Below are 27,918 nucleotides of genomic sequence, written 5' to 3'. Positions count from 1 at the left end.
TGTTTTTCTTTAGAAAGGATAATGTTATTGATCAAGTCATCAGTCAACATGACTCAACATCAAATTGTAATTTAATTTAACTGAATTAAATTCTACAAAGGATTATTTCCATGAGACAAAAATGCATTTACTGCTCCAGAATATAACAAATATTTCTTAGTTCTTCTGTTTTTTTAATTAATGTGTGGTTTCTTTTACACATTATTCGGGGCATAAAGTGCAAGTGAACATACTTTAAATTGAACAGAAATATTTATTCTATATTTATTTTATATACTGCCCACGCAACCATATTTTTTGTATTTATTTAGATTATGCAAGGTTTGTTGAGTTTAATTTCATGTGTGTACAAAAATAGTGACCCTGTGATTTCCTTTTTAGCCTGCCAGTGCTTTACTCACGCCATCGACTGTTATTATGACACGGAGGTAGAAGCCAAAGGAGCAAGTTTAGACATCACCGGTGGGCACAGGGGAGGAGGCGTGTGCATCAATTGCCAGGTATGAAACACTCATTATGTCTTGACTGATTTGTGTGTGTGTGAGCATGCATGGATGTCGATGTGTATGTTTAGTCAGTGGGGATTTACTGCATACACTGGCACTGGCTGGCCTTATTTGATCTGAGTTTAAACTCCACTGGATGCTATAGTTACTCATTGGCTGCAAATGCACGGCAATAAACGTCCAATCCATTTGAACTAGGAAGACTGTCAGTAAATAACTACTGCCTGTCTTCCTAGTTCAAACAGGTTTGTTGTCTATTGCTGTCAATGGCAGTGTATAAGTTCAAATGCATGTTGCACTCACTGGCCACTTTAGCTAGACTTGTTAAATTGAATAAGATGACAACATCAAGACAAGGCTTAGAAGTGCAGTGTATACTTTTAAGGTTAACATTTTCCTTCTTAGCACAACACTGCTGGAGTTAACTGTGAGCGATGCATTGAAGGTTTCTTCAGACCTTATGGAGTGCCTCCTGAGTCTCCCAATGGATGCATACGTGAGTATTGCCATTTCTATTTTCTTATTTTTTTTAAATTTCATTTAAGATTTTCATCTCCTGCGCCATTTATCCTCACGAGAGTCACATAGTTTAAGATTCTGAATTTTTAAATTATTTTTTTCTCTTTTTAGTGAATATTCATGTTTCAGTGCCATTGATACATTTAGACATCCAATTAATTTGGACTAGGGAGGCTGATAGTCATCAAATTTGTTTAACGGGTGTAACAAATTGGACTTCTATTATGATTAATGGTACTTGAAATTTTAACTATAGCATTTTTTTCGATGTAAAAAAAAAATAAATAACAGGACTCTATATATGAAAGAATTAGTGTGCTGTAGAAAAACAGAGAACATATTTGGATTCTGCATCCAGAGAGTAGTTAAAAATAGTTGTCAAAGCTAACTAGAAAATGTGATCACCTGTATAATGCTGTCCAATTTTTTTATGACACCAAAGCTGGTGCTCAAAGTCCTTTGAGATTTCCCAGTAATTCTTTATCGGGCATTGGACAGTTGTTGTCCAACACAATGCAAAATTGTGTTAAACAAATGAGGCAACAGGTGGTGATACGGGTTGGGGCGCAAAGAGCTGATTGGATAAAAAGAACAATAGAAGCAAGGCCGTGCTGATGGTACACAGCAGGTGTGTATGTGTATAGAAGGGGATTTAAAACAGCAGTATAGGCGGCACATTCTGTCTGACTCGACTCTCTTTTAAAGTATGAAAAAGGAAACAGGAGCACATCCAAGATAAAATACTTATATTTAGAAATAGTCATTGTTCAAGTGGTCCTTGTACTGTTTATAAATGTCTGTTCAGATTTGGATTTCAGTCAGTGGTGGGAAATGATTGGTCGATGGCCATATATGACCAGGAAGATCATTCGCTGCATTACATTCTGGGTTATAAATAGACAAATAGCTGTGAATAGCACCAAAATATGTTATCCCACGTTTGTGTTGTTTTGTTTTTGGGTTTCGGCAGCTTGCAGGTGCGACGAGCGGACTGCAGAAGGCTGTGAAATGGGTTCTGGAAGGTGTCTCTGCAAAGTGCAGTTTGGTGGAGAAAACTGCGAGAGATGCGCAGAAGGCCACTATTATTATCCTCAGTGCATTCGTAAGTTTACTTTTCACACACATTTGCTATTGAAGTAAGTGAATATACAATGAGTGATGCTCTACTGCTTTGATTGGTCTGTTTTTGCCTTGAGGTCAACTGTAAAGATAAGCGTTAAATGTGTTGATGCCAAAACTCAGGGTTTTATGTCCCTTGAACTGCATGCCTGAACATAAGTAGTGTTTCCTCATCTTATCTCCTTAATGTGTTTTAAAGCGGAAAGATAAGCACATTTTTCTTTCCTGACTTGACCTCTGACTGTTTATCTTACTGTAAATGCAAAAATTTTCATAGATTTTGTTCATAGTTTACATAACTGTGCATTTTATTTTTACTTGTGTTTTCAACAAATTGAAGTACATTTTAATTTCAAGTCTCTGTATAGTGACAATACATTTCTAATATTCTTTATTGTTAGAATTTGATTAGGAAAGACGCAGATGTATATTCAATGAAAAGGTAGATTTTCATTCAGAAACAACAGAACAATTCATTTTCTTCTCTTTTCTCTTACTTTGATTTTGTAACCAGGTTATCCAGAGTACCAGACAACTACCAAATCCCCTTCTGGATCAATTATTGGTAAATATAGATAATTTAAATATACACCTAGATAATAACAATGAAAATACAAATAATACTTCAATCCTGCTGTACTTCTTTCCCCCTATGTAGTTCCTACTTCCTGCCCTGTGGGTTATTATGGGTCAATCAGTTGCCAGCGTGAGTATGATTAGAATTTTTTTTACACGAAACGAGCAAAGTTCACTTCTTAGAAGCAGTTCCCAGGAAGTCATTTGAGGTGAAATGTTAATCTTGAGTCACGGTATTTATTGATTATTGTTTTGTGTGCATGTGTACACGTACAGGATGTGCATGTCATCTGGGAGGGACGCAGCGAGACGTTTGTGATGCCTCAGGACGCTGCCTTTGTCGTGGCAATGTCGAGGGCCAGCGATGTGACCGCTGCAGACCAGGCTTTTACTCCTTTCCAGATTGCCATGGTGTGAATGACACATACAAATACATCAACCCTATAACACTGTCTAAAAATGTTAGTGTTAATTCGTTTGGCTGTACATGATATGCATTAGAGCAAGAATGATCAACAAGTTCAATGCTTGTTTATGATAAAGGTGAAATTATTGGTTTCTGAGAAAAACTACTTTAATACTGTGAAGTATATGGGTCAATATGAACAGTTTAGTAGTATATTTATTGTGTTTCAAGTCATGTATAATTGAATAATGTACTGTATTTATTTCCTATATCCAGCATGCCTTTGTGATGGAGCTGGTGTGGCTGAGAGTGTATGCAGTGCAAGCGGTCAGTGTAGTTGCCTCCCCAACTATGGAGCTCCAGCCTGTGACCAATGTGCACCTGGTTACTATGGATACCCAGAATGCGCTGGTGGGTCATGTCATAAACAAACATATTGTCATTTACTCATGCCCCAACGAGAAATCATTTTATAATACTGGACACTTTAGGTACAAGCTGTACAATATACACGAAATGTAACTCAAATATTAGCAGTGGCAAAAATGATAATTATCACTTGTTCATGAGGACAAAATATAATGTTAAGTAGCAGCTGAAAAATGAACAGAAAATACTGTGTTCATGGGAAGGGTAATTTAGTTTAACATGTTCAATACACAAATTACAAGAAATCCACATAGAACTTTTTCATGTGAATGAATCAATTCTGCAGGAAAAGAAAGTTTTTTTTTCCCACAATGCCATGCACTCGACCTCAGTTTAATTTCATTGTGTATTTTGAGTGCTGAATCATCTCCCATCTTCCTTTTAAGGAATTTCCCCAGAAAAGACAACATTTGTGATGGATATCTTGTATTAAAGTGACCTTTTGCACTCTTCATTTATCCAGCCTGCCAGTGTTCCCGGGAAGGTTCATACGGCATCCTGTGTAACCCGCTGTCGGGTCAGTGTTTGTGTCTGCCTGGAGTGTCCGGCCAGCAGTGTGACCACTGTGCATCTGGACGCAGCTTCCCTTCATGCTTAGGTGACACAAGAAACAAAAGAAATGCTTTTTAAAAATGTATTTTTTGTGGCATTGAGCTCTCTTTGTGCTTCTAGTGTCCATTCCTGAATGTAATCCATATGGGACAGAAAGTATAGAACTTCAAATGGTATGCATCCTCTAAAAAGGTTATTCTGTTGTTCTTATAATTGTTTTGTTGTGTAAGTGTGTGTGTGCTCAGTACTCTCGTTGTTTAACCTAAAAACAACATGTATCCTACTTGCAATGCTCCCCTAAAAATGAGCTAGGTATGATCAAAACACTGCTGCAATATGTCCATCTCAGCATATGTTGATAGTCATAAATCCTGCTGTGTGAATTCTAAAGCCCATTTCCGTCAATCGATGTCTCCTTTGTTGTTTTAGGGTTCCTGCCGCTGTCGAGCCAACACAGAGGGTGTCTTGTGTGACACATGTAAGCCTCTCCACTGGAACCTGGAAGCTGACAGTACACATGGTTGTGAAGGTATGCTTTAAAGAAGTCATAATATGCCTCTTTTTCACCATTTTAAGCATTTTTTCCAGGTACAGTACCTCTAATGCTCAAATGTGGATGTTATTTCATTATATGATTTAAAAAGATAGGATAAAATACTTTCCCCTGCTACAGATCTACTCTGTAGCAAGAATGTGACCTCTACAATGAGAGGGGGTTAATATCAGTAGAATCTTGCTGCTCTTGACATTTATGGGAATATTTTCATTTCACCCAGTTGACTTTAAAGCTCCCGGTGAGCTTTTGTGCTGTTGCTCTTCACCCATGAAAGTGACTATATCCTGCAATCAGAGTCTATTCATTTCATAGTGTTTCTCTCTTCCTTTCACCTCCCCCAATTTAATTTAAGGCTGCAGGTGCGATGTCAAAGGGACGCTGAGTGGTGTTGGCGAGTGTGAGCAGGTACTTTTATGTGTTTTATTTCTGCTTTGGGATTTTTAGAGGTTGTGGAGGGAGAGATCAACAGTGATTTTTATTGTTGTTCTCTGACTAAAATAGCTATTTTTCTGTTATTTTTAGATGAATAAGAACTAAAATTATTGGTTTATTCTAAGGATTTATATTCTCAAAGTGTGTGATTTTGTTATGTATCAGGTCTGATTAATTTGATGAATGAAATTATGTTTAGGAAGGGAGCCAGTAGGTCGTAGTTCATTTGAACTTGTTAAGTTTGGGGCTGACAGACCTAACTAATACGTTTATGCCTACATGCTAATGATATATATATTTTTACCCAATATATGAGTTATTGTTTTTTCCATTGACACAGAGAAACGGGCAGTGCCACTGCAAGTCCCGTGCAAGTGGGCGTACATGTGACTCCTGTGATGATGGCTACTACCTGTTGCAGAAAAAGAATTATTTTGGTTGCCAAGGTGAGCTTAAGGTCACAGAATTGTTCCTGATTCATTTCTGATGGTATTGAATCCTTTGCAGGTTGTGAGTGTGATCTTGGTGGCGCTTTAAGCAAGGCTTGTGACGCCACATCAGGACAATGTCGCTGCCGCCAAAACATAGTTGGCCTCCAATGCACAAAGTATATTCAAATAGTAGTTCAAGTTAACAATGTTGTCATGTTATTTTTATTTCTATCATAATGTTCCCTCTCAGGCCAGCACCAAGCTACTATTTCCCCACTTTGCATCAGTTGAAGTTTGAGGTGGAGGACGGCACCACACCAAACTCCAGACCAATTCGTTTTGGTTACAACCCACAAGAATTCCCGGAGTTCAGCTGGCGAGGTTACGCCCAATTGTCCACCGCACAGGTGAATCTTAATTTTAATTTTGTACTCTTGGTGCTGAACAAATTGAATTGCACATTTTCTCCTTGATAAAAGGGAATTGGATTCAATTCATGATCAAGTGCAAAATTCATGGGTTACAAACATGACATACAATAACATTATACCATCAAAATATTATTTGCTACAATTAATATTACAAGCTATACGCAGTGATTCCCACTCCCATACATTTGAATATTAACTCATTCATTCCGTTTCCAAAGTGCACATTCTTATAAAGGTCACAGGGGTGCTGGAGCCCATCCCATCTGTTTATGGGCACCAGGCGGGGTATACACCATTAATTGGTGGTTAGCCAATCGCAAATCACAAGGATACGCACAACCACACATGCTCATACTTATGCCTGATCTTTTTCTATCATTCTACTGTTCAGCCTTCCTTTTTAAAATCTTTATATCCTAATCATTGTAATTAATATTTGCTCCTCTGTTAGTAACGGGGAAGTGATGCCTTGTTTTTCAGCCAGAGGTTATCCTCACCCTTGCTCTTGGCTTTCCTGGTACTTTCCATATTGTAATGCGCTACGCCATTAAAGGGAGGGCGATGCGATTGAGAGCAAGGGTCACAGTGGCTGAAGTAGCTGGCTCGCAGCCATGCTGTGACTGTAAGTGGAGGGCGTCATTTGGCTGCTTTTTCCTCTCCTGCTTTTCCGTGTGTTATTTAACCCAGTTGTGATGCCACCCGTTGCTTCCTCCAATGTTTTATCCCATCAGTTGTATGTCACTGTGGTTCCCTCTGCAGAGTGAAGTCAGAGTAACAGTGCATGTTGATCCAAAAGATGTCAAACGCTACTTGTATCGTGTCTTGCTGCGATTCACTAACCCAAGCCGCGCAGATGTGAGTGGCAGCATCATGGCAGAACATAACAGAGGCGGTGCAGGTAAGTCAGCCTCTTTAGTAGGGAGCATATAGCAGGAAAATGTCTGGAGTTAACTATATCACTCCTAAAAATAGTAGCTTCTCAGTTGGTCTCACTTGGGACCCACATGCTGGTTTTATACTGCCTTGCTTGAATTTTTTTGAAGTTGACATAATATTAACTTTACCAATTGCAATACTGAATCTAGAAAAACAATCATTAACCTTCTAGCTTTTAAAGTCTTTAATGTTGATTCTTAAATTAACCCACTAACTGCTAATCCACCTTGACAGACATCCAATCTATTTGGACTGAGGCAATCGAATGGATTGGATGAATATCGAGTGACTAACTAAATTAAATTTCCCGCAAAATAATGAAAACAGCCACATGCCGCCCGGGGGGCTGCAGAATGCATGCATATATCACAACAAGGAAAACTCAACGATTTAAATATCACATTTGTGCTTTTGCAGCATCACAGCAGAGTATAGAAGTTGTATTCCCTGAAAGCCCACATCCCTCATTCCTCACCGTTCCTGGAGATGGCTTTGCCGAGCCCTTTGCGCTGACACCCGGAAACTGGATCATCCACATTAAAGCACCAGGAGTTCTGCTGGTGAGTTGTTTCAGTGAAGATACATTACCAAGGCAACCAAGAGACGTAAACACAAAAGTCAATTTCATTGTGTAGATCTTTAATATATAACGTTGCGTAAAATGTGCTAACCACTTACTGTGCTGTCAGTAATGATGTTTTAAAAACATAGTAATTTACAAAATGGCCAAATTCTTGGTCGCATAGGCGTGGTTTACATAAAACATTTAATTTCAATTTTAAAAAAGGTAGCAAAATGTCAACATTTAGAAAAACGGGCTTGAATTTACAAGCTAGTTGAGACTTACAATTAACCTCTTTATTTTAGAAAAATGCTTGCAACATCTCAATATTTTTAAAAGTAGTTAGTAAAAGTAATCTGAAATTGTGCTATTTAGGAAACTTCAAGTCAATATATAAATGATTTACTTATGTTGGAAACGTATGTCTATACTAAATCTGTTCAGTGGAAATGTCCAAATGTTGTGCTTCACTGACCCAGAATGTCTCTCTGTTCCTCAGGACTATTTGGTTCTACTGCCTCAGGATTACTATGAAGCACCACTGCTGCAAGAAGAGATCACAAAGCCCTGCACATACATTTCAACAGCACCTAGAAATGAAAAGTGATGACATTTCTTTCATGTTTGAATTCATAAAAACTCAGCCATTATGTTGAAAAACAAATTCAACTTTTTCTTGCATCTTGAAGCTGTCTCCTGTACAAGCACGTGGCCATGGATACGTTTAGTTCGGCCTTGGGGTCACAGGGGAGCTTCTCTAGCCGGAGGGGCCGAAATAAGAGGCAGGCTCGTGTGCGGCGGCCCACCCCGGACCATCCTGAAATGGCCTATTTACATGGCATGCAGGTGGGCGAGTACATGACGAGAGAACAAATTCTTGGTCTCATTCTTCAACTGTGTTCTTTGTTTTTTCCTGTCTTGTAGTCGCAGTTGCAGCTCAGTCTGCGTGTTTCTCAGCCTGGACCTCATGCTCTCATCTTGGAGTATGCCAGCATGGTGGACAGTGTTCAGAATGTCAACATCCTAGTGGGTGTCCAGCATGGTGGACAAATGCGAGCCAGGGTGAACATATACAGTTGTGACTATAGGTGAGTCCTGCAAATGACATTGTTGCTCACTATTCGGTTGTCATACATTGATGCTTGCCTGCTGCTTTCTGTAAAATGTATTAGTTCGGCCCACAGAGCTGTGGTATGAATGCATTTTTTATCCCTCAAATTGCTTTTGTAAATATGGAAACATTTTCTTTTTATCTCATTCCCTGCCAGTATAGGTTTACAGAAATATAGTATTCACAGAGAATGTGTTGTAGTAGATACTAAAAGAAGAAGATAATTTATATTAAGGCACGTCTATCACCTTACATTACAGCCAAATGGTGAAAGAATAATAGTTCTTTAGGAATTTGTTAATATTTAAGGTTAATTTCAAATATTAGCCATTACAGAAACATAATATAGTGCTTTTTTGTCAAAAATTGTTATTTTCACCTGTAATTAGATATGAACCTATTATTTTTCTCTACAAACAAATGCTCATCAATAAAAACAATGCAAAAAAAGATAAAATTCCATACACTATCTTGCCTTTAGTGCAAAAGTTTGTTAACCTCAACCCTGCATTCAACCTAAAATATTTGCTTTTTGTTGTCCCCTCATAGCTTTTTATGTCGGAGTGCGGCAGTGGACAACAAAAATCAAGTGGCTGTGCTGCAGCTTGCTCACAGAACAGAACTTCTCCTGCAGATGTCCACCGCTTCTTTCCTGCTCGTGAGATGTATTTCTACCTCCATTTCTGTAGAACAACATACTCACCTGCCACCATTTTTGCCTTCAGCACAAAATCTACGCCATTCCTGCTAAGGAATTCTCCATGGAGTATGTGGAAGCCAAGGTGATGTGCATCTCAACTCACGGCCACTTTACTGACAACAGGTAAACTGCCTAAATGGATTAAACTAAGACCTTAACATTTAGTTATGGCCTGCTTTTTTCCCAATATTAGTTAATTTTTTTGTGTGTGTTTGTAGTCAGTACTGTGTGGTAAACCCATTGAGCAAGGCTTCACCAGGTTGGGTTTTACACGCAGCCATTGACGGCAAGCTGAATACTGTTCAGCAACAAAGAGACAACATTGACTGGCGACAGAGACGACAATTAGACTTTTCTCCTCAAAGTGACAAGATTTTGCTCAAATACCCTCAGGTATCAAAGATGATAGACTTGCCCATGATTTTACTTTATTGGCTGTCATTGTTGGTAATAGATATCCAATACATCTCCATTGAGAGGGTTAGAATAGACTGGATGTCTATTGTCCTCAATAGGAGCAAATTAAATATAAATTTCCTGTTTTTATCCATCTAGACAGAAATAAGATTCACCCCCAAAGTGCCTATTCCTGGCCGATATGCTGTAGTTTTGCACTATCGCCAACCGGAGCATGTTTCCTTTCCTGTAGAAATCCGGGTGGATGCCGGTCATGACTGGAAGGGTGAGTCTAGTTGCTGCTAATTTTATTGAATCCTCATTTCCACTTAAGCTTCCCAAAGACAGTGAAAAGCTGAGGCAGAATACACTCATGTATCGTCGTTATCCTCAATTTCATTCTTTGGTTTTCTTGCATTACAGGTTTCATCAATGCATCATTCTGCCCCTCGATGTCAGGCTGTAGAGACGTCCTGACTGCTGACGGGCACACAATCCTCGACTTTACCCAGCCATCTTGGCAGCCGCCACTCATCTCAATCATAATTCCTCTTCGCAAGACCCTTATTCTGGTTGGTGCTTCAGGTTTAAAATCCATTGAAGTGTTTTCTTACTTAATGTACTTTACTGATATAGGATCATATATTGCTGGTCCCTGAGAGTAGTTACACTCCTGACCTCTTGAGAGAGAAGCCATTGGACAAGTCGACACTTTTTATGCAGCAGTGCAGAGGAGAAGGTTTCTTTATTGAGTAGGTGGATACTTAAATTCCACTAGAAATGGCAATTTCTTTATTATTCAACTCAATGATTATCATTAACAGCGATATACATACAAATTCTCATGTTTCCCCACCCCTAGAACATCCTCCCAATTTTGCCGAGAATCTGCACGCTCTTTGGTGGCATTTTATAACGATGGAGCTCTCCCTTGCAACTGCGACCAATCGGGATCCACTGGATCTGTGTGTAATCCAGATGGAGGAAAATGTCCCTGCAGGCCTCACGTCATTGGGCGGAGGTGTACTAAGTGTGCCACAGGGTACTACGGTTTCCCTTACTGCAGACGTGAGTGAAAGGCAAACAGCATTAGCTTACATTCAATGCGCGAAACAACCAAGAAAGTGTTTTTTTTATCGAGCAGCGTGCGAGTGCGGCCGGCGACTGTGCGACGAGGTGACTGGTCGTTGCGTGTGCCCACCTCAGACGGTCAGGCCGACCTGTGAAGTGTGTCAGAACCAGACCTTCAGTTTTCATCCTCTGTTGGGATGCGAGGGATGCGACTGCGAGGGGGAAGGTCTGCGAGCTGATGCTGGACCCCTGTGCGACCGTGTCACTGGACAGTGCAGGTGAGTTCAAAAATGTTTTCACATTCATTTCATCTTAAATTGAAGCCTAAAAAAAACAGATGTAATCCGATTCAAGTTGCACAATTTTCCATCAATGGTAGGTGGATCTGACCTTGTTATTTATTACATGTGTGTAGCTGCAAGCCCAGGATTAGTGGACGGCAGTGTGATCGATGTGCTGCAGGATATTACCACTTTCCTAATTGTGTCCCTTGCGACTGCGAGCAAGGCGGAGTTACAGCCGACGTGTGTCAACCCGACACGGGGAGGTGTCTCTGCAAGGTACACCAGATACGGCAAATAGCAGTTTGTCTCTTCATACATTCAATGCAGTAATCTTTAAACTTGGGTTTCAAACGGATGTATGTAATTTCAATTTAGTTAAATTGTAAAAACTTAGGTGAACTTAGGTGTGTGTCTTGTGAACATATCCTGCCTAAGCCTGTAAAAACCATACATTTACTTAAACTGCAGGGGACAAGCAGTTTATATTCTGATAATTTCAATAACTGTTTTCTCCACCACTTTATGACAGAATAAGAGTCTATTTAAAGTAAAAAAATGTTTTGGGGCTAGAACAAATACGCTGTAGCACACAAGTATTTTACTTGTGTTTTACAGTGTAGAAGTTGGGGCTCATTGGGGTCACCAACTCCAGTCTTCAAGGGAATCTATGCAGTCTCTTTTCCATATAGATCAATAGCAAGCTTTTAGACAGCTTGCTGATGAGTTGAATATTTGACTCAGGTGAGCTTAAGGGGCGGGAAACATGGAAAATAGACTGGATAGGTGCCTATGAGGACCGGAGTTGCTGACCGCTGTTATAAAACATGCTTGATTACTCAGCCCTAGCTTTACTCTCGGTGTTCTTACGTATGTCTGTAGAAAAATGTCGCCGGCACCAGGTGCGACACATGCCGGGATGGTTCCTTCTACTTTGACCCGTCCAACACTGATGGCTGTACTGGTTGCTTCTGCTTTGGAGCCACCGACAAGTGTCAGAGTTCTCGCAAACGCCGAGGCAAGGTTGGTGTCATGACTTGATTTGGAATTGAATTATACGTAAGTATGTCCCTCGTTTGTTAGTTTGTGGATATGCGTGGCTGGAGGTTGGAAAGCGCAGACCGCCGAGAGGTTCCCTCCGTGTTGAATGCAGCCAGTAATACAATGGTAGCAGATATCCAGGAACTTACGTCTTCAATTCAAGATTTGCATTGGGTGGCCCCGGCCTCATACCACGGAAACAGGGTGAGTCAAGTCTGTGGTCACTTAATGGTAGATCGACATTAAAGCAAGATTATTACACATGTTGTACTGTAGTGTATTTAATCGTTTTTCCTCCCATCATCCCAGGTGTCGTCTTATGGAGGGTTCCTCACCTACCAGGCCAAATCCTTTGGGATTCCCAGTGAAGGAATGATTCTTATGGACAGACTTCCCGATGTCTTACTGACTGTATGATTGTAAAATAGATATGAAAAAACAATGTTATGTGATATTAATTTTAATTATTTTTAATCAACTCAAGTGTAGCAGGGCCAAAGTGTATTTCTCTTTGTATTCATCATAAAATAATTCTATTCATAGTTGATTTTTATATAATTTTGTTCATTCATAAGATTATTTTTTATTTATTTATATGAAACAATAATGATTAATACTGGGGTGTTTTTTGAATGCAGGGTAATGACCTGACACTGATCCATATAGCTCCTCAAGTCCAGTTGCCAGACAGAATATATCAGGGCCGTATCCAGCTTGTAGAGGTATGTAACTGCAACAAATATAGTTTGTAAAGTCGTTCATGCACAGATTTAAAACAAGAAAAGAAAGAACCTAGATTTGAGATTTGACATTGTCACAATACTTTTATTCAAGTACCCATCTTATCCATGGTTTTCTGTCCACAGGGAAACTGGCGCCACGCTGGTACCAACAGGCCCGTGTCTAGAGAACAGCTGATGATGGTCCTCGCAGGCCTAATGCATCTGAGGATTCGAGCCTTGTACTTTTCTCAGAGTCAGCGACTTAGCCTGGGCCAGGTGGGGATTGAGGAAGCCACCGACACAGGTACTGGAGGTCCTGGGAACACCGTAGAGGTCTGCTCCTGCCCACCTCAATTCGCCGGAGACTCCTGCGAGGTGAGTTTAACATATATCTATATAAATGAGTGCATGTCTTCTTTTTCAAGTGAGTAAGTGTAAGAGAAGTGGTATCTAAGTGAAATGTAATCATTTGTTAGTGTTTCCACTACAATTCACTGAAATGAAGCCACTTGGATCTAACATTGAACCTTTTAAAGTGAAGATTTTGAAGTTTTGATCAATCATTAAAATACTAAAACCTAGTAAATTGTAAAATACATATAATGCCCTTAGATGGCGTTATATCTCATTTAATATTGTATTAGAACAGACCTGGGCAAGCCAGTCCTCGAGGTGCCGCTGTGAGTGCAGGTTTTTGTTCCAACCAATCCAGCACAGACAGTTTAACTAATTAGATGTCTGTTGAAACAAGAAGCATCTGACTTCAATCCAGTGATTGCAATTCTAAGACACCAGACTGGTGGAAAGGTTGCCTCTCTGCCTCTCTCTGCAATTATTTACACATGTCTGTTAACTAGAAGCTTCTTCTTACAGTGGAATGACTCACATTTGTTTAAACTATGAAAACAATCTTAAATAGATAAATATTCCAGGGTAAAAACGTTCGCTGACATAAAATTTGCAACGGCTTAAATATCACATGTTAATAGATGGTCTTACACTTTTACAACAATTATGGTAAACCTGGAAAGTGACTAAAGTATCTCAACTTGTAGCATATTGGTTAAACTAATTATTCATAATTGCAGTTCTATCAGTGACTTTTGCGCAACAGGATTGTGATCTCTGTTACCACACATAGAGTTGTACTACTCGCTTTCAAACTCCTTCCATTTTCTCCCAATGTGAAAAAAATAGGAGTGGATTACCTTCTCAGGTGTTGAGTTGTCGGGTGGTGTAGTGTGTTGTTATTTTTAGTGGTGCAGCATCTCCTCGAAGTTCTTCCAAGGTTGTCCCAACACGCCTAAAATTTGAATTGCCATCTTTTTTCCCGCCGGCCAAATTCATCAGCTGAGGAGACTTAGGCGGAATGTACTGCTGGAAAACAACCAGCCGGTCTAAAAGTCGGTGGCCTCAGGCCATGATGGGATGAAAATGCACAATCATGCAGACATAATATTAACCATTATAAAACCGGGATCACAGCCATGGTTCCAACTCATAGGAACAATTCCAGCATTCCTTTGTTATGGACACTAGAGTTTATGTGCTTAGAATCATTCTTTTTTTTATACATGGATTCCATCTTGTCTGCATAGCTCTTTGTTAAAGGTTGTGTGGTTGTTTTCTTTCTTTCAGTGTAGTTTTTGAGGTCTGGATTTGAGTTGATTCCTTTCCATTACTTACACTGATGAGGCTGAGAATTGAAAAAGGAAGTATGACTGACAATTTCATTACAGTCTACAATTGTACTTATGAGTATATGTACCTGGGCTCAATGTTAGTCATTTGAGTTGGATTGTCCTCAGTCTGTCAATCCTATGGACACACCTTAAAGTAGGTGTGGGTGCGTGTGTTTGGTCAGCGTGATTCAGGTGTGACTCTACTGTCTACGGGTGTTTGACACAATCGTAAATCACACACAGACTGTGTACACACAGCTTCATTTCAGATTTTACAACGTGTAATCACTTCATTTTCATGGACATATTTGGGTTAAGATTTTTGCCATCAGAAATGTATCTTGATAAACCTGACTGATCCAAATACTGAACTTTTTATTTTGATTTCTTATTTTTTTTATGTATTATTTTTATTATTTAAAAATGTCTGGCATTTTGAGGTCAACGGTGCATTCAAACAATTCATCGACTATCAAAAAAGCCATTCATTCATTTTCTGTAGTACTTATCCTCACAAGAGTCGCGAAAAGGGAATTGTTCTGTCTGCCACTTTACATAACTGGCATAGATATATTCTAGTACATAATATTTGCATTTTGACTTGTGAGATCACTCGCAGTGGCAGCGAATAGTTGCTCTTTGCTCTTAGTGTGTGCCACATTTGTGTGCGTTTATGACATGGGATCGGTAAGGGCTGCATGTATGTGCTTGTGCGCTTTGGTACAGTCAGTGCAGTTACTCAGCTGGGGATAGGGCGTATCCTCAGTGGGCTTGTCAGTGCGCGCATGTGTGCGTTTAAGAGGCAGAAGCAGGGGAAAGTGGAGCATCATTTCACACGGACTAGACGTCAGGAATGTCAGAAAGCCCGATGGCTCGGCACTGGCACGTAACAGGGGTACTGCTAAGGATTGTGCTATGGGGGTCTCTGATAGGACTATGCCTGGCTGGAAACAGGCCCGTTCGGGAAGGTGCTCACCGACCCCGCAATGGGAGACATGTCGGCAGGTGGAGGTTAAGACATCAGGCGGATCAGAGGGTGGAGTATCCGAGGTTTAGTGAGCAGGGGAGCGACGGGGAACAAGTGGTCCGCTTTCCCTCTGTCAATGACGACTCAGACAGGAATCAGAATGAGGTAATTAGAGGTCTTAAGGTGTGTTTGTCTGATCAAAGGACAAAGGCTGCGCTGAAATCAGTTCACATTTTCTTAAGTTTAAGTTCAGCATTTCTCTCTAATGGGAAACTCCACTCAAAGATTTTAAATGTATTCATGTAAAAAGTGTTGCAATAATCAAACTATTGATTGAATTCAAAGTCTTAGACTGGCTTACTGCTCTTAACTGTATTTTCATGGTCTTCTCTTAATAGAAATGTGCGCCAGGATACTTCCGAGATGGCATTGGGCCATACTTGGGTCGTTGTGTACGCTGTGACTGTAACGGTTTGGCGGACGAGTGTGAGGACTGGACCGGGAGATGCCTGGTGAGCTACACGCACTTACTCTTGAGTACATCACACTCTCCAATGGAAAGCATTTTAAAAGTTATAATGATCATAAATCAAGCATCATACAATCACATGTGAGTGGTATTGAGATTTAACATAAGGCCTCTCTCACTCAAAATGACTGAATACGGCCAGAATCGGTCGCCAGCCAATTGCAGGGCACAAGGAGACAAACAACTATTCATGCTCTCACTCATACCTAAGGGGGAATTTAGAGTGTTCAACCAGCCTTCTCTGCATGTTTTTGGGCTGTGGGAGGAAACCGGAGCACCCGGAGAAAAACCCACGCAGGCTCAGAAAGAACATGCATACTCCACACAGGTGAACCAACTTGGATTTGAACCAGGACCCTTAATGTGAGGCCAACATGCTAACCACTCGAGCCGCAAGGCCCCACCCCTGAGCAATATGAATGTTTTTTTTCATTCTATTAGTCAATCATTTACTACTCTACAGTAATGAAAACATTTTGTCATGTAAATACACATATGGGTGGCAGTCTACTCTAATGGTTTGTTCAGTTAGGGTTAGGGTTAGGGTTAGGGTTAGGGTCAGTTTGCAAATGACTAAGGTATATTAGAATGATTTTTTTACCCACTTTAGGTAAGGAAATGGTTGGAAATGAGAGATTGCAACAAAATTTATTGCTCCTCACCTTTGGCCAATGTTGCAACTTATGTCTTTTTTTTTTATTGTTCTACATTTTTTACGGCGTCATAGTTTTCACTGTCATTATTTATCTTAAACAAAGGATGTGCTTGTACACACTTGAACATCCCAACTATCACCATTACGTTATTCTCAAGCAAGACCGGGCCTGCGTTGCCGCGTGTCAAACAAACACTGAGCTCACGCATCAAATGCATTCTCGATTGCTCATCGTTCCTCCTCCCACATTGTATTTGTGACAAACGATTTGATGGTCTGCTTGGGATGGGCTTCAAAAAACAAAAATGTCAACTTTTCACCTTTAAATTTTTAGAACTGTCAGTACAACACTGCTGGAGACAGATGTACGTACTGCAAAGAAGGTTACTACGGTGTTGCGGCTCAGAAGACCTGCCAAGTATGCCCATGCCCTTCCAATATGGCCTCAAACAAGTGAGTTAAAAAAATCACCAAATAGTAATCTACCAAGCTTTTCCTTTGTTTTATAACACATATTGCTTTTTTAGCTTTGCTGTAGCTTGCAGAGAAATCTATGGAGAGTTCCAGTGCATTTGCAGAGCAGGATACATTGGAGACAAATGTGAAAAGTAAGTGAAACCTCCATTTATCACAAAGAGAAAAAGGTTCCACATCCACCAACACTTAAAATGAGGCTGCCGAAGAGCAATGCAAATCCATTTTTAAAGATTCAACCTTATTTGCTTCTACTTATACAGGTGTGCTCCTGGTTTCTATGGAGACCCACTGGTTCCAGGGGGAAGTTGTCGTCCCTGCAATTGTAATGGAAACACCAACATCTGTGATCCCAAGACTGGAGGTTGGCTACATAACTTACCAAATAACAGAATCCACTTATTTTCATCATTTTCCACTGACAATGCAAGACTGGCACAAATTGTAGAAAGTAAACAACACCTGTGACAGTTATTATACTAGGATGTTAACTTGTTGAAATGTGGGACCGCTGCTTATAATGAAATTTTTTATCATCGTTTCATTTATTTTGCAGTTTGCAAAGGCACATTTGAGCCTGGAGACACAAACACAGACAATCACTGCCAAGGTAAACACGAGAAATGAACTTTTCTGCTTCTATTTAAGTCCATGATAGTGAATGTCTTAAGGTTTCTCTCATTTTCTTGTGTTCCAGAGTGTGACAACTGTGCCCAAACTTTACTACGAGACTTGGAAAACATGGATGATGAACTGGCGAGGATCAAAGCTCAACTGGATAACGCCTCCGCTGGCACCTCCTCCCAAGAAAGGCTCAGGAAGTTGGAGCGTGCAGTATCAGACACTAAGGTAACAACTGGGGTAGGGCCTCTATAAACCATAAACCGGTAGTGGATTCAGGTTTAAACTGCAGGATTCTAGTTGGCAAGTCGAGACATATTAAGAGCTTCCCCATGGCTCATGCATGGCCACAAAAGATATGTACACACGACAGTCTTTTATTCTATATGCACACACATGCTCAAGTATTGACACTTGCTCTGACTGCCAAATACCGAGATGGGAGTGGTTGTACAAACATTCCAGATGTAATTACTGATAAGTAATCACAGCGCATTTTGTTCCACTGTGCTTCAACTTGATTTTGAAAACAAACCAAAAATTAATAATGCATTATTTCAATGATTTATTGTTTTTTTTTCAAGAATATTAGGACTGCTGCTATGTGTGTGCTAAAGTAGCAGTTGCTCGAAAATACAAATGATCTATTCTACTTTGTATTAGTCTATCTTTGTAGTTTATATAAAGACCCTTATATGAGCTGTTCCCTCACAATATTTAATATCTATCTTTTCTCCTACTTTTTTTGTCTTTGTAGAATCTAGTAAACAAATTCAGTACCACTCTCAATAGTCAAAGTTCCAGGGTCAAACAGCTGGAAGATGATATGTTGAATCTCTCTGATGACATTGCTTCTCTTCAAGATAAGGTAATAGAACATTTATATATTTATATATTCTTTTAAAAAAAATATCCATTCATTTCCATTTACCAAAATAATTACCATTGATGGCGATGTCCGAATCCATTTTGACATTGGTTATCCTGATTGACAGCAATAGAGTTCATTTCGTATTATAATGTATGATTTTTATTCACATTCAGGCTGACCAGACGGCAGTGGATGCTGACAAAGCTGCTTTGGGTGTTGAAAAAACTCACAAGAGAGCTCGAGATTTGGACGGAGAGATTGAAAACATGCTCAAAAAAATCAAAAGTAAAGCTCACAATCCCTTCAATGAATTTAAATAAGCTTGCGGGCTTAATTCTTTTATTTTGTTCTCAGGTCTCCTGGACCAGCTGAAGGACGGGGGCTCTAGTGGAGGCACATTGCCTAGTGAGAATTTCACTAAGATGCTGGAGGATGCTCAAAGCATGGTGAAGGAGATGGAGAACAGGAACTTCACGCCCCAGAAGAGCGCCGCCGACAAGGAAAGAGACGAGGCCAGGAAACGTATGGTACCCCCAAATGCATACTTTTAACACCCTTACTCCAAACAAACTTCAATATTTTGCAAGAATTAACAACTAAATATTTTACAATACTACTATTCATTTTTAGAATTACATTTTAAAATGCATGAAACAATATCCATCATCTGATTCTTAGGAACTATAACAAATTGCCATTTAATACAAACAACTAACTTCATTAAATATTTATGAATATATTAAAAACATTAAATAAATCATGTCATTAACCCATTCATTGCCATTGTGGAAAGACATTAGACATTCCTATACATTTAATTGAAATGCATACATATTTAGCACTGAATAAATGAATAAGATATGTTCAATAATAAAAAAAAAAAATGCATAATCGACTGAATACAGAAATACTTGAAGTATTTACTATTGTTTTATACTCCCTTATCCAGTCTTGGACTATATCAAGAGCAACGTGAGCAAGCAGTTGGAGGAAAACGAGAACTCGGCAGGAAAGTTGAAAGCGCAACTGCAGGACTACGAGACCAAGCTGAAGGAGTTGGACAAGTCTCTGAAGAACGCCACTGAGCTTGTGAAGAGAGCCAATGCACAGAACGGACTCAATGCTGAAGCTATACCGGAGATGCTGGTAACCCACACGCTGCCAACATGCGCTCAAAGGACAGTAGATAAGCACCACAAGAAAACGTTATTAAGACATAGTGAACAAATGTTGAGTATACTTGAATGTCTTCAGCTACATTTGTAATTACGGTTTTGACTTCCCATAGGTTCGCATCAACAATCTTAAGAGTGAACGCAAGACAGTCAAGGAGGAGGTGGAGATGGCGGCGGATGAACTGAAGAAAGTTGAAGATTTACTTAAATCACTTTCCAGCAACAAAAAGGTGCATTATATAGGATGCATTATTAATCATGTCCCTTAATTTTAATTATTTCTTGTAATAGTTGGTGACCCGACATTTGATGAGGAGGAAGAAAAAATACCTTTTTATTTTAATTTTTAACGAAAAAGGGGATTTTTTATCTCATTTGTTAATGGTAAACTATGCACAGTTTGGAATTTGAGTGAAAAATGTTAATATTTATTATTTTATAGACAACACATTTGTGCAAGAGTTAGTTAGAATTGATTTAAAAGCAGAAATAGGACCTGACATTCCTACTGAAATCTGAGTACACCCTGAGGCAACATGAAGAATTTGGAAATATTACAATTTATGATAAATGAGTATATATAATTGAGATACTGGTCCTAACACGCACTCTCTGTAGATAAAGATCAGTACGCCTCAGTCAGTGGAATGCTGTAAATATCATTTTCTATACCTTCTCCAGGTTTACGAAAAGTTGGCCGCTGAACTGGATGGTGGAAAGACCGACTTGACCAAGAAGGTGAACGAGATTTCCAAAGTGGCGGCCAAGGAAAGTGTTGTTGAAGCGGCCGAGAATCACGCGGAGAATCTCAAAAAGATGTCAAAAGAACTGGAAGAGTAAGTTAATGGCAGGCAAATATACACTTAGAAGACACATAGCCATTTTGAAAGTTTCAGTAAGCTTTTTTCTGTATTCCTTTAGTGCCGTGAAGAATGCGAGTGAACGCCCCGAGGTTCGCAACGCCAACGACGCTATCAATGCCTACAAAAACATCACAGATGCTGTTAAAGCTGCCGAAGCAGCTGCTAATCAAGCTAAAGAAGCGGCTGACAAAGCTTTGAATGTAAGTCTCTGACTTATAATTCTAAATTGTGAATTAAAGTGTTTATCTAGTAGCAATTGCTTTTATTTCTTAATGCTTTCAGTGATGATAAACCTCCCAACATGTGTCTTTTCATCTGTAAACTTAGTAAAAGATCTATTTTAAATCCTTGACATCTTAGGAACACGAAACAAACTGTAAAAGAAAGTTGAATTTCTTTTTTAAACCTATATTAGTTCATAAAAGAAAGCAAAAAAATGAAATGCATGACAAATAGATATCATTGATGCAATAGGCATTCTGCTGCGCATTATAGTCCGACAAATACGGCAACAAAAAAATATTAATAAAAATGTATTTCGTATTTCAGTAGTTCTCTATTATTAAATCAAACAAATAGAACTGCCCAGTTGTGAATGTTTGCATGTACTGGTAATAAAATGACTTTCACAAATGTAAAGTAATGATTTACTTATTCCTTTCAGGATGTAAAAAAACGAAGACTTGCGGAAAGAGCAAAAGACCTGAATGAGAGTGGTGCTGAACTGGTGCAGAATGCACAAGAGTCACAGAATATTTTGGATGGTATTCAGTTTTTCTTTTCACTTTCTCCTAGTAAAACTAGACCATACTCACCCTTTCTCCATATTTGCCTAGATGCTGCCAATGAAATTCCTAACATAAAAGATCGCCTGAAGAACGCACAAAAGAAAAAGAATGACCTTGAGTCCGACCTTGGTGATGCGCAAAGGCAGCTGGATGACATTAGAAGAGGTACTGCGTGTGTATAGTGTGATGGCCGAGTGTGCAAAAAAAAAAAAAAAACGTCCATCTCACTTGCTTTCTCCTTCTCAGATGATATTGCCGATATGATTGACAATGCCAAAAGGAAAGCTGCTTCTGCTAACGACTCAGCCAGTGACACCCTGGACAAACTTGATGCCATCAGGAAAGAAATGGACAAAATCACCGTCACCCCCGGGAATTCCAACCTTGGCGCCCTCTTAGATGACGTGGACCAAACAGGTGTAATATGACGACAGCAATGTACAATAATGCCTGTTCTATTTTGACAAATAACAATTTGGTCCTCTGTTTACAGTGAAGAATTTGATGAAATCCATTCCGTCACTCAACGACAAGATCTCAGAGGTGGAGACCATGACCTCACAATTTACGCCACTAAAAAATATCACAGACAACGTTAAAAAACTCAAGGAGCTCATTAACCAAGCGCGTGACGCAGCCAACAGGGTAACGCTCCCCACTCTTTCAAAAGATTTCTCCCCCGTGTATGTGTTCTCCTAACAATTCTCCATGTTTTTCTCCAGATTGCCGTGCCAATGAAATTCACAGGCGACAGCCACGTGGAGTTGCATCCGCCCAAGAACCTGGATGAGCTGAAGGCCTACACAGCTTTGTCTTTGCTTCTACAGAGGCCCGAGGGCAGGGGGGATGGAAGACGTCGACGCAAACAGGCCGCAGACAAAGGAGACATGTTTGTGATGTACCTTGGCAGCAAAGATGTACGTTAAATCATCATTTTACAAATGCCATTGGGAGAGATAGATATTGAATCCATTTAAGGGTTAAAAATAAGTCTGGAATGACATTTTACAAGAATTGTGAGTCAAAAAGTCACCTTTTCCAGCCCTCCAAGAACTACATCGGCTTGGTCCTGAGGAACAATGTGCTGTTTGGCGCCTACAGGCTGAATGGATTGCAGAATGTCTTGAAATCAGACGCCATTACCCAATCTCCATCAGAGCCAGCCATGTTTGATAAAGTTGACCTGAACAGGTAAGGAGAGCAAGACTCAAGCTTCATATAAAAATTATGATTTACCTTAACTGGCCCCACGGGCTTCAGTGTGGGAAAGCTTAGGAATGGTTCTCGCTCGGTGGTGGTATGATTGTACGTGCGAATGGTTGTTTTGACTATGGCTTACTGGTGACCAGTCTAGGGTATAGTCTGCCTTTCACCCAAAGTCCGCTGAGATAGAGTCTAGCAACTCAACATGTTCTATATAGTACTACCTTCTTTGTGTTTCAAGTTATCAATGCCTTATTTTCTGCTCATTTAGGATGTATCAAGATGCAGAGTTGATTCTCACCAAAGGCTTCACATCAGCCACTCCCGGAACTCAGGTTGTGAGCGCCAACCAAGGACTTGACAGCCAAAACCTTATGGACCTCAGCCCAGATGACATAGTTTTCTACGTTGGAGGCTACCCTTCCAACTTCACTGTGAGATCATTTTTCAATCAAGGATGCCTCAATCCTCCAGTACAGACATGGGCCAACTACCTCTATCTTTTTTTAAATTTAATTTCTTAATACGTTCCTATTTACTTTACTTTGTCAATGTGGCCTCATGAACTAAAGTTTATTTTTCATTCCTCCTTAGCCACCAGCACCTCTCAACTATCCCATGTACAAAGGTTGTATCGAGATAGAGTACTTAAACAACAAGGTTCTCAGCCTGTATAATTTCCGTCACAAAAACAACATTAATGTGGAGACTCCGTGCAAGAGGTTGGTTTTGCAATCATGTAATTGACGGCTTGAAACAGTAGTTGACAGTGTTGAATTGCATTAGAAAGGAGAATAGGCTATTTATTGAATTATCTCTGACAGCTTGAGTACCATTAGATTTGATGCTATAACTAATAGTCATAATGATCTTTTGTATACAGGTATGTCTCCCCATTGGGCTTTTACATGGAGGGAACTGGCTATGGCCGTGGGAATATCGACAAAAAAGCCGCAGTTCTCCTTATCAGCGTGTCCATCTTGGCACGTTCAGAAAACGGTCTGCTTTTATACATTGGAAATGAGGTAATTTGTTCTGAATTCAGATTAGAGATTGGTTGCCAATATTGATAGATTATGTCGGCCTTTAAATAATAACTTAATTAATTAAGTAATGTGGTTTACTTTATTTTTCTGTGGTATTATTTAATAATTATTACATTTTAAAATCATTTATTGAAAGTTAAAATTCAAATCAAAATGCCTTCCAATCGTTAAATAACCATAACTAACCTCTCTTTTCTCCCCCTCTAATTAAGGATAATTACTTTACAGTGACAGTTGAAAGGGGTGTCGTTCACCTACGTAGTAATTTGCTGCAAGAGCCAGCCACAAATAACTTGAAAACATTCCCGGTAAGTCAGAACCAGGCAACATAGTGACACTGTGATGATAAAAGTTAGTGACGCGCTCCTGTTCTTGTTTTTTTTATTTTTTTATCTTCAGAAACCAGACTGGTTGGATGTCCTCATCATTGTGACAACCAAGGGGAAGTTCACAGTCCGTATAGCCAATAAAGAGGTGGCGACGGCCCAAGCTGAGTTCAGCAGCACTGATTTCAAAGAATATTACATTGGTGGTGCACCTTTAGAATTGAGGGAAAAGTAAGTGCTTCTCATTTGCGATTTTTGAGCCATGTTAGAGAGGTTGGCGTCAGGCTGACTTGGCTTTCTGCTGACAGACACAACATCACAATTCAAGCTTTGAGAGGCTGCTTGAACAACTTGAAGCTCAACAATAACTTTAAACTCCTCGACGAGAAAGTGGGAATCAGCAAAGGTTGTCCCAAAGATTCCTTGGTGAGTCAAGTCTTGATCCCAAGTCACTAAAATGCCTTTCAAGTAGAAAAAGTCTCAGAATTATGTTGTCAAAATTGTTACTCTGATGCTAATCAATGAGATGCATGCATGCATGCATGCAGAAAGGTTTAATTAAAAACTGGAAGATTAAAGCGACTCTAGACATAGTGTCCAGATTTTAGCTCAGTTTAACGGAGAGCCATAAGCACCTATCTAAAGAGCCACATGTGGCTCCTGAGCCATAGGTTCCCTACCCCTGATGTAAATTGTCAGATATTTTCAGACTGAGAACTAATTGTAGGGTATTTTTTATGATCGATAGACAGTAACCCCAAAATATGAATACTTGTCAGATAGTTTCATAATTGATGGGTGAGATGAACTACAAATGATGGATGGATAACAACACAAGGAAGTTGTGACCAATTGACTTTTTATCTTTTTAATGAAGACTACACACAAAGCAGAGTTCAGTCTGGGAAGCTCCCTTTCGGCGGACCTTTCGGGCTTCAGCCTGGCCAATGACGCCTTGGTCTCATTGGGCTTCAAAACTACTGATAAGGACGGCATCCTCCTGCAGTCAAAACAGGCCGTCAGTTCTGGGAAACCCAACCGTCGCATCTTAGTGCCATCAAATCAGTCACATTCAAACAACTCTATTATTTCTCTTGTTCATCCAGACTAATGGGATTCACCTGGCTTTAGAAAATGGCAACGTGGTTGTGTCTTTTAACAACCAAATGTGGACTTCTAACAAGAAATACAATGATGGCCATTGGCATTATTTGACTGTGTCCACAACAGATGGAAGGTATGAAATATGAAGAATGATTGTGTATCCCTGCCCATTGATGAGGATAGACAGATATCCAATCCATTTTGACTGTTAATAATGCAAATCTGTATTGTTACTTCATGGCAAAACTGGAAATAATGTTTAAAATGGTGTATTGATCTTTCCTACAGTATTGAAATGTCCATTGATGACAGCGACAGTGGTGTAGAGCAGAGTAAAAGCATTTCTGTGCCAGACTCTGGCGGATCTGTCATTTTGGGGCGAGACAAATTTAAAGGCTGCATTTCCAACCTCTACACCAGACGGTAGTTGTCTATGGCGAGCTTCGTCCAATTCACACGCTGGTGTTTTTAAACGTCTTTTTGTTCCTTGTTATTTATTTTTCCTTTGCAGGCCGCAACATCGATATAAACCCGAGGATTTGACCGACTTCAAGTCTTCTGGAGACATCCTATTGGATGTGTGCACATCCGAAAGTCCTGTGCAACAGATGATTAATTGGAACGCCAGGAAGGTGAGTGATACTCTTATTTTTTGCTCTATAAAAGTTGTTATTTCCTTCCATGTAACAGGGGAATGAACAGTAAATGTGAAAGGATTTTTACTGACTTGAACTTGCTGCCTTATTTTCAGAGATGAAGAACAACGAGCCACTGACAAGAATTTAACCCTAACATACTGCCATTTCTCTTATTATGGTGCCTTCATCCAATGAAACTGGGACACTGCATGAGCCCATGGACCTTCTTAACTAATTAAACATATGAATAATATTAAAAACTACCATGTTTTATCCCTTCAGATTTTTCTGTGGAAGATTTTGCTCAAACCACACTCATAAATAACCAGCTTGACTGAAATCATCTCATTGTCTCTTTCTTCCATGAAAACAGTGAAACACAAACACTCCATAATTTTCATCATCAGTACAGCAAGGATATAAATTATAATTACTGAAATATCAGAATTTTGCCCATAATACATCCTCATTTTTGGCCAGATTTTAGCAGGATAGAAATTGTATGAAAAGAAAGTAAAAATTATCTAACATTTTACCTCATTGCATTTACACCATGTCAATGTATAACAATAACAAAATTTTCAGATATGTTTATGATGGATAGAAAGGAGCTCCCCAATTTAAAATCATCAGATATTTTCAGAATGCATTCAATAATGCTTCCCTTTTGACTTGTAACAACAGTTTTGGTGGTGTGTTTTGTTATTGTTGTTGAAAAATCTCAACCGAATAATAATAAAAATCTACTCGGGGTGCTATGGACCCACACAGATTGAACTGCATAAACAGTACACTGCAAATCTTGACAGTGTGAAATGAGATATCTAAATCTACCTATATCTATCTAAATTACAATAATAAACAGCACTCAGCTATTCAAGGATAAATGGTTTTGGTTGTCTGAAGACTGAATTAAATGTTCTCATTCCATAAAAAAAGTGATAGGATTATGCTGTCTTGCATTTAATTAATCTTTTAACAATCAACATGTTATGATTAAAATTACCTGCCATGTTTACTTTTCCTCCAAGAAATTAAAATTGACAGGAAATGGTAATTCTTTAAACTTTAACAGTCCCTCAGGATTAAATGACTAAAACAAACCTTTTTTTGTATTAAATTTTGTTTTTATTAGGGGAAAAATATCAAAATACTCAAAATCTCTGGATAAAATATGATCTGAAAGATTATAGAGTAGTATTGATCATTTTGAGGCCCATTCATTACACTATTGTTCTTAATCATCAATTTTATGTGCAAACCTTTCATTAACTATTAAAAATGTATTAAAAAGTATTACTGCTGTACGGCAGTACATTCCAAACAAATAATGTAACGAATTTGTGTGACATTAGTTGACCGACCGCTCAATATTAAATATGTTTTCATGTCTTTTTATATTCCAGTAAAAATGGTTCGGATTCACTGGATGTATTGACCAAGCCACTGAGTGTCTAAAATGGTTCACATTTAATTAGGCCTTTATTTTTGTTTTGTTTTTTCTTCAAGAATGTCCCCAAGCTTGCGCTGAACATGAGCGAGTCTCCATGTGCGCTGCCGAGCCTGGCCGCGGATGCGTATCACATGGGGGGGCCCGTGAGTCGCTTGAGCTACAGCCTGCCATTGCAAGTGTTGCAACCCAGGCGAGTGTCCTTGTAGGCCACATGAAATGCCCCAAGAGCAGATCTTAACCTAAGTTAAAGTCAATATGAATCCTCTTTTCACCCTAGGCCACATTTCGCTCTGGATATCCGGACTCGATCTCTCGAGGGCCTGCTGTTCTTCGCCCCCACCAGGGGAGGGAACTCTCACCTGGCTTTGTACATGTCCAAAGGGAGGATTCGACTCTCTGTAGGCAAATACAACGAAATCTTCAACAGGGAGAAGTACAACGATGGAAAGTGGCATTCTGTGAGTATCTGAAAACCTTGTCCTTACTCAGACATGTCTGACTTAGATCCTATCTTGGTGTTGGCGCTTCTTTCAGGTGATATTCAGTTTAGAGAAGAAGAAATTCCGTTTGGTGGTGGACGGGATACGAGCGCAGGACGGTCAGTTGAGTGCTTCTGATGTGACCTCCATGAAGCACTTCATGTCGCCTGTCTTTTTGGGTAGCGCCCCCGACTACCTCCACAAAGAATTAAAGGTAAATTGCTAAAGATATTTTGAACTGTCTTATTGGCAATTCAAAGGTCAGTC

The 27,918-nt window shown here is 39.5% G+C and overlaps 1 protein-coding gene across 1 annotated transcript in view; it reads left to right on the top strand.

Moving 5' to 3' along the window:
• The window catches only part of LOC144201782 (laminin subunit alpha-3-like), a 38,119-nt gene that overhangs the window by 8,030 nt on the left and 2,171 nt on the right, over positions 1–27,918 (top strand). The window contains exons 8-72 of the mRNA XM_077724552.1: positions 382–500; positions 912–1,002; positions 1,996–2,127; positions 2,659–2,709; positions 2,803–2,850; positions 2,997–3,131; positions 3,403–3,537; positions 4,019–4,153; positions 4,228–4,280; positions 4,537–4,636; positions 5,016–5,068; positions 5,436–5,541; positions 5,603–5,702; positions 5,777–5,933; positions 6,717–6,855; positions 7,311–7,453; positions 7,955–8,058; positions 8,145–8,301; positions 8,380–8,543; positions 9,116–9,224; positions 9,292–9,389; positions 9,485–9,659; positions 9,822–9,948; positions 10,086–10,234; positions 10,299–10,414; positions 10,519–10,730; positions 10,807–11,011; positions 11,149–11,293; positions 11,897–12,037; positions 12,098–12,259; positions 12,365–12,466; positions 12,694–12,777; positions 12,922–13,152; positions 15,825–15,938; positions 16,945–17,063; positions 17,138–17,218; positions 17,348–17,448; positions 17,641–17,694; positions 17,782–17,933; positions 18,463–18,573; positions 18,750–18,861; positions 18,931–19,098; positions 19,526–19,722; positions 19,865–19,981; positions 20,433–20,587; positions 20,673–20,814; positions 21,279–21,378; positions 21,451–21,567; positions 21,649–21,819; positions 21,896–22,047; positions 22,125–22,319; positions 22,445–22,593; positions 22,877–23,039; positions 23,200–23,327; positions 23,489–23,630; positions 23,864–23,959; positions 24,051–24,208; positions 24,286–24,403; positions 24,855–24,995; positions 25,084–25,214; positions 25,370–25,504; positions 25,593–25,713; positions 27,229–27,362; positions 27,450–27,630; positions 27,707–27,865. Of these exons, the coding sequence (XP_077580678.1) occupies positions 382–500; positions 912–1,002; positions 1,996–2,127; positions 2,659–2,709; positions 2,803–2,850; positions 2,997–3,131; positions 3,403–3,537; positions 4,019–4,153; positions 4,228–4,280; positions 4,537–4,636; positions 5,016–5,068; positions 5,436–5,541; positions 5,603–5,702; positions 5,777–5,933; positions 6,717–6,855; positions 7,311–7,453; positions 7,955–8,058; positions 8,145–8,301; positions 8,380–8,543; positions 9,116–9,224; positions 9,292–9,389; positions 9,485–9,659; positions 9,822–9,948; positions 10,086–10,234; positions 10,299–10,414; positions 10,519–10,730; positions 10,807–11,011; positions 11,149–11,293; positions 11,897–12,037; positions 12,098–12,259; positions 12,365–12,466; positions 12,694–12,777; positions 12,922–13,152; positions 15,825–15,938; positions 16,945–17,063; positions 17,138–17,218; positions 17,348–17,448; positions 17,641–17,694; positions 17,782–17,933; positions 18,463–18,573; positions 18,750–18,861; positions 18,931–19,098; positions 19,526–19,722; positions 19,865–19,981; positions 20,433–20,587; positions 20,673–20,814; positions 21,279–21,378; positions 21,451–21,567; positions 21,649–21,819; positions 21,896–22,047; positions 22,125–22,319; positions 22,445–22,593; positions 22,877–23,039; positions 23,200–23,327; positions 23,489–23,630; positions 23,864–23,959; positions 24,051–24,208; positions 24,286–24,403; positions 24,855–24,995; positions 25,084–25,214; positions 25,370–25,504; positions 25,593–25,713; positions 27,229–27,362; positions 27,450–27,630; positions 27,707–27,865 (8,492 nt within the window). The remainder of the gene's footprint in view (positions 1–381; positions 501–911; positions 1,003–1,995; positions 2,128–2,658; positions 2,710–2,802; positions 2,851–2,996; positions 3,132–3,402; positions 3,538–4,018; positions 4,154–4,227; positions 4,281–4,536; positions 4,637–5,015; positions 5,069–5,435; positions 5,542–5,602; positions 5,703–5,776; positions 5,934–6,716; positions 6,856–7,310; positions 7,454–7,954; positions 8,059–8,144; positions 8,302–8,379; positions 8,544–9,115; positions 9,225–9,291; positions 9,390–9,484; positions 9,660–9,821; positions 9,949–10,085; positions 10,235–10,298; positions 10,415–10,518; positions 10,731–10,806; positions 11,012–11,148; positions 11,294–11,896; positions 12,038–12,097; positions 12,260–12,364; positions 12,467–12,693; positions 12,778–12,921; positions 13,153–15,824; positions 15,939–16,944; positions 17,064–17,137; positions 17,219–17,347; positions 17,449–17,640; positions 17,695–17,781; positions 17,934–18,462; positions 18,574–18,749; positions 18,862–18,930; positions 19,099–19,525; positions 19,723–19,864; positions 19,982–20,432; positions 20,588–20,672; positions 20,815–21,278; positions 21,379–21,450; positions 21,568–21,648; positions 21,820–21,895; positions 22,048–22,124; positions 22,320–22,444; positions 22,594–22,876; positions 23,040–23,199; positions 23,328–23,488; positions 23,631–23,863; positions 23,960–24,050; positions 24,209–24,285; positions 24,404–24,854; positions 24,996–25,083; positions 25,215–25,369; positions 25,505–25,592; positions 25,714–27,228; positions 27,363–27,449; positions 27,631–27,706; positions 27,866–27,918) is intronic.

The sequence above is a fragment of the Stigmatopora nigra genome, chromosome 9 (assembly GCF_051989575.1).
Source record: "Stigmatopora nigra isolate UIUO_SnigA chromosome 9, RoL_Snig_1.1, whole genome shotgun sequence".
NCBI classification, from domain to species: Eukaryota; Metazoa; Chordata; class Actinopteri; order Syngnathiformes; family Syngnathidae; genus Stigmatopora; species Stigmatopora nigra.
This window is presented reverse-complemented; position numbering and strand designations above follow the sequence as displayed.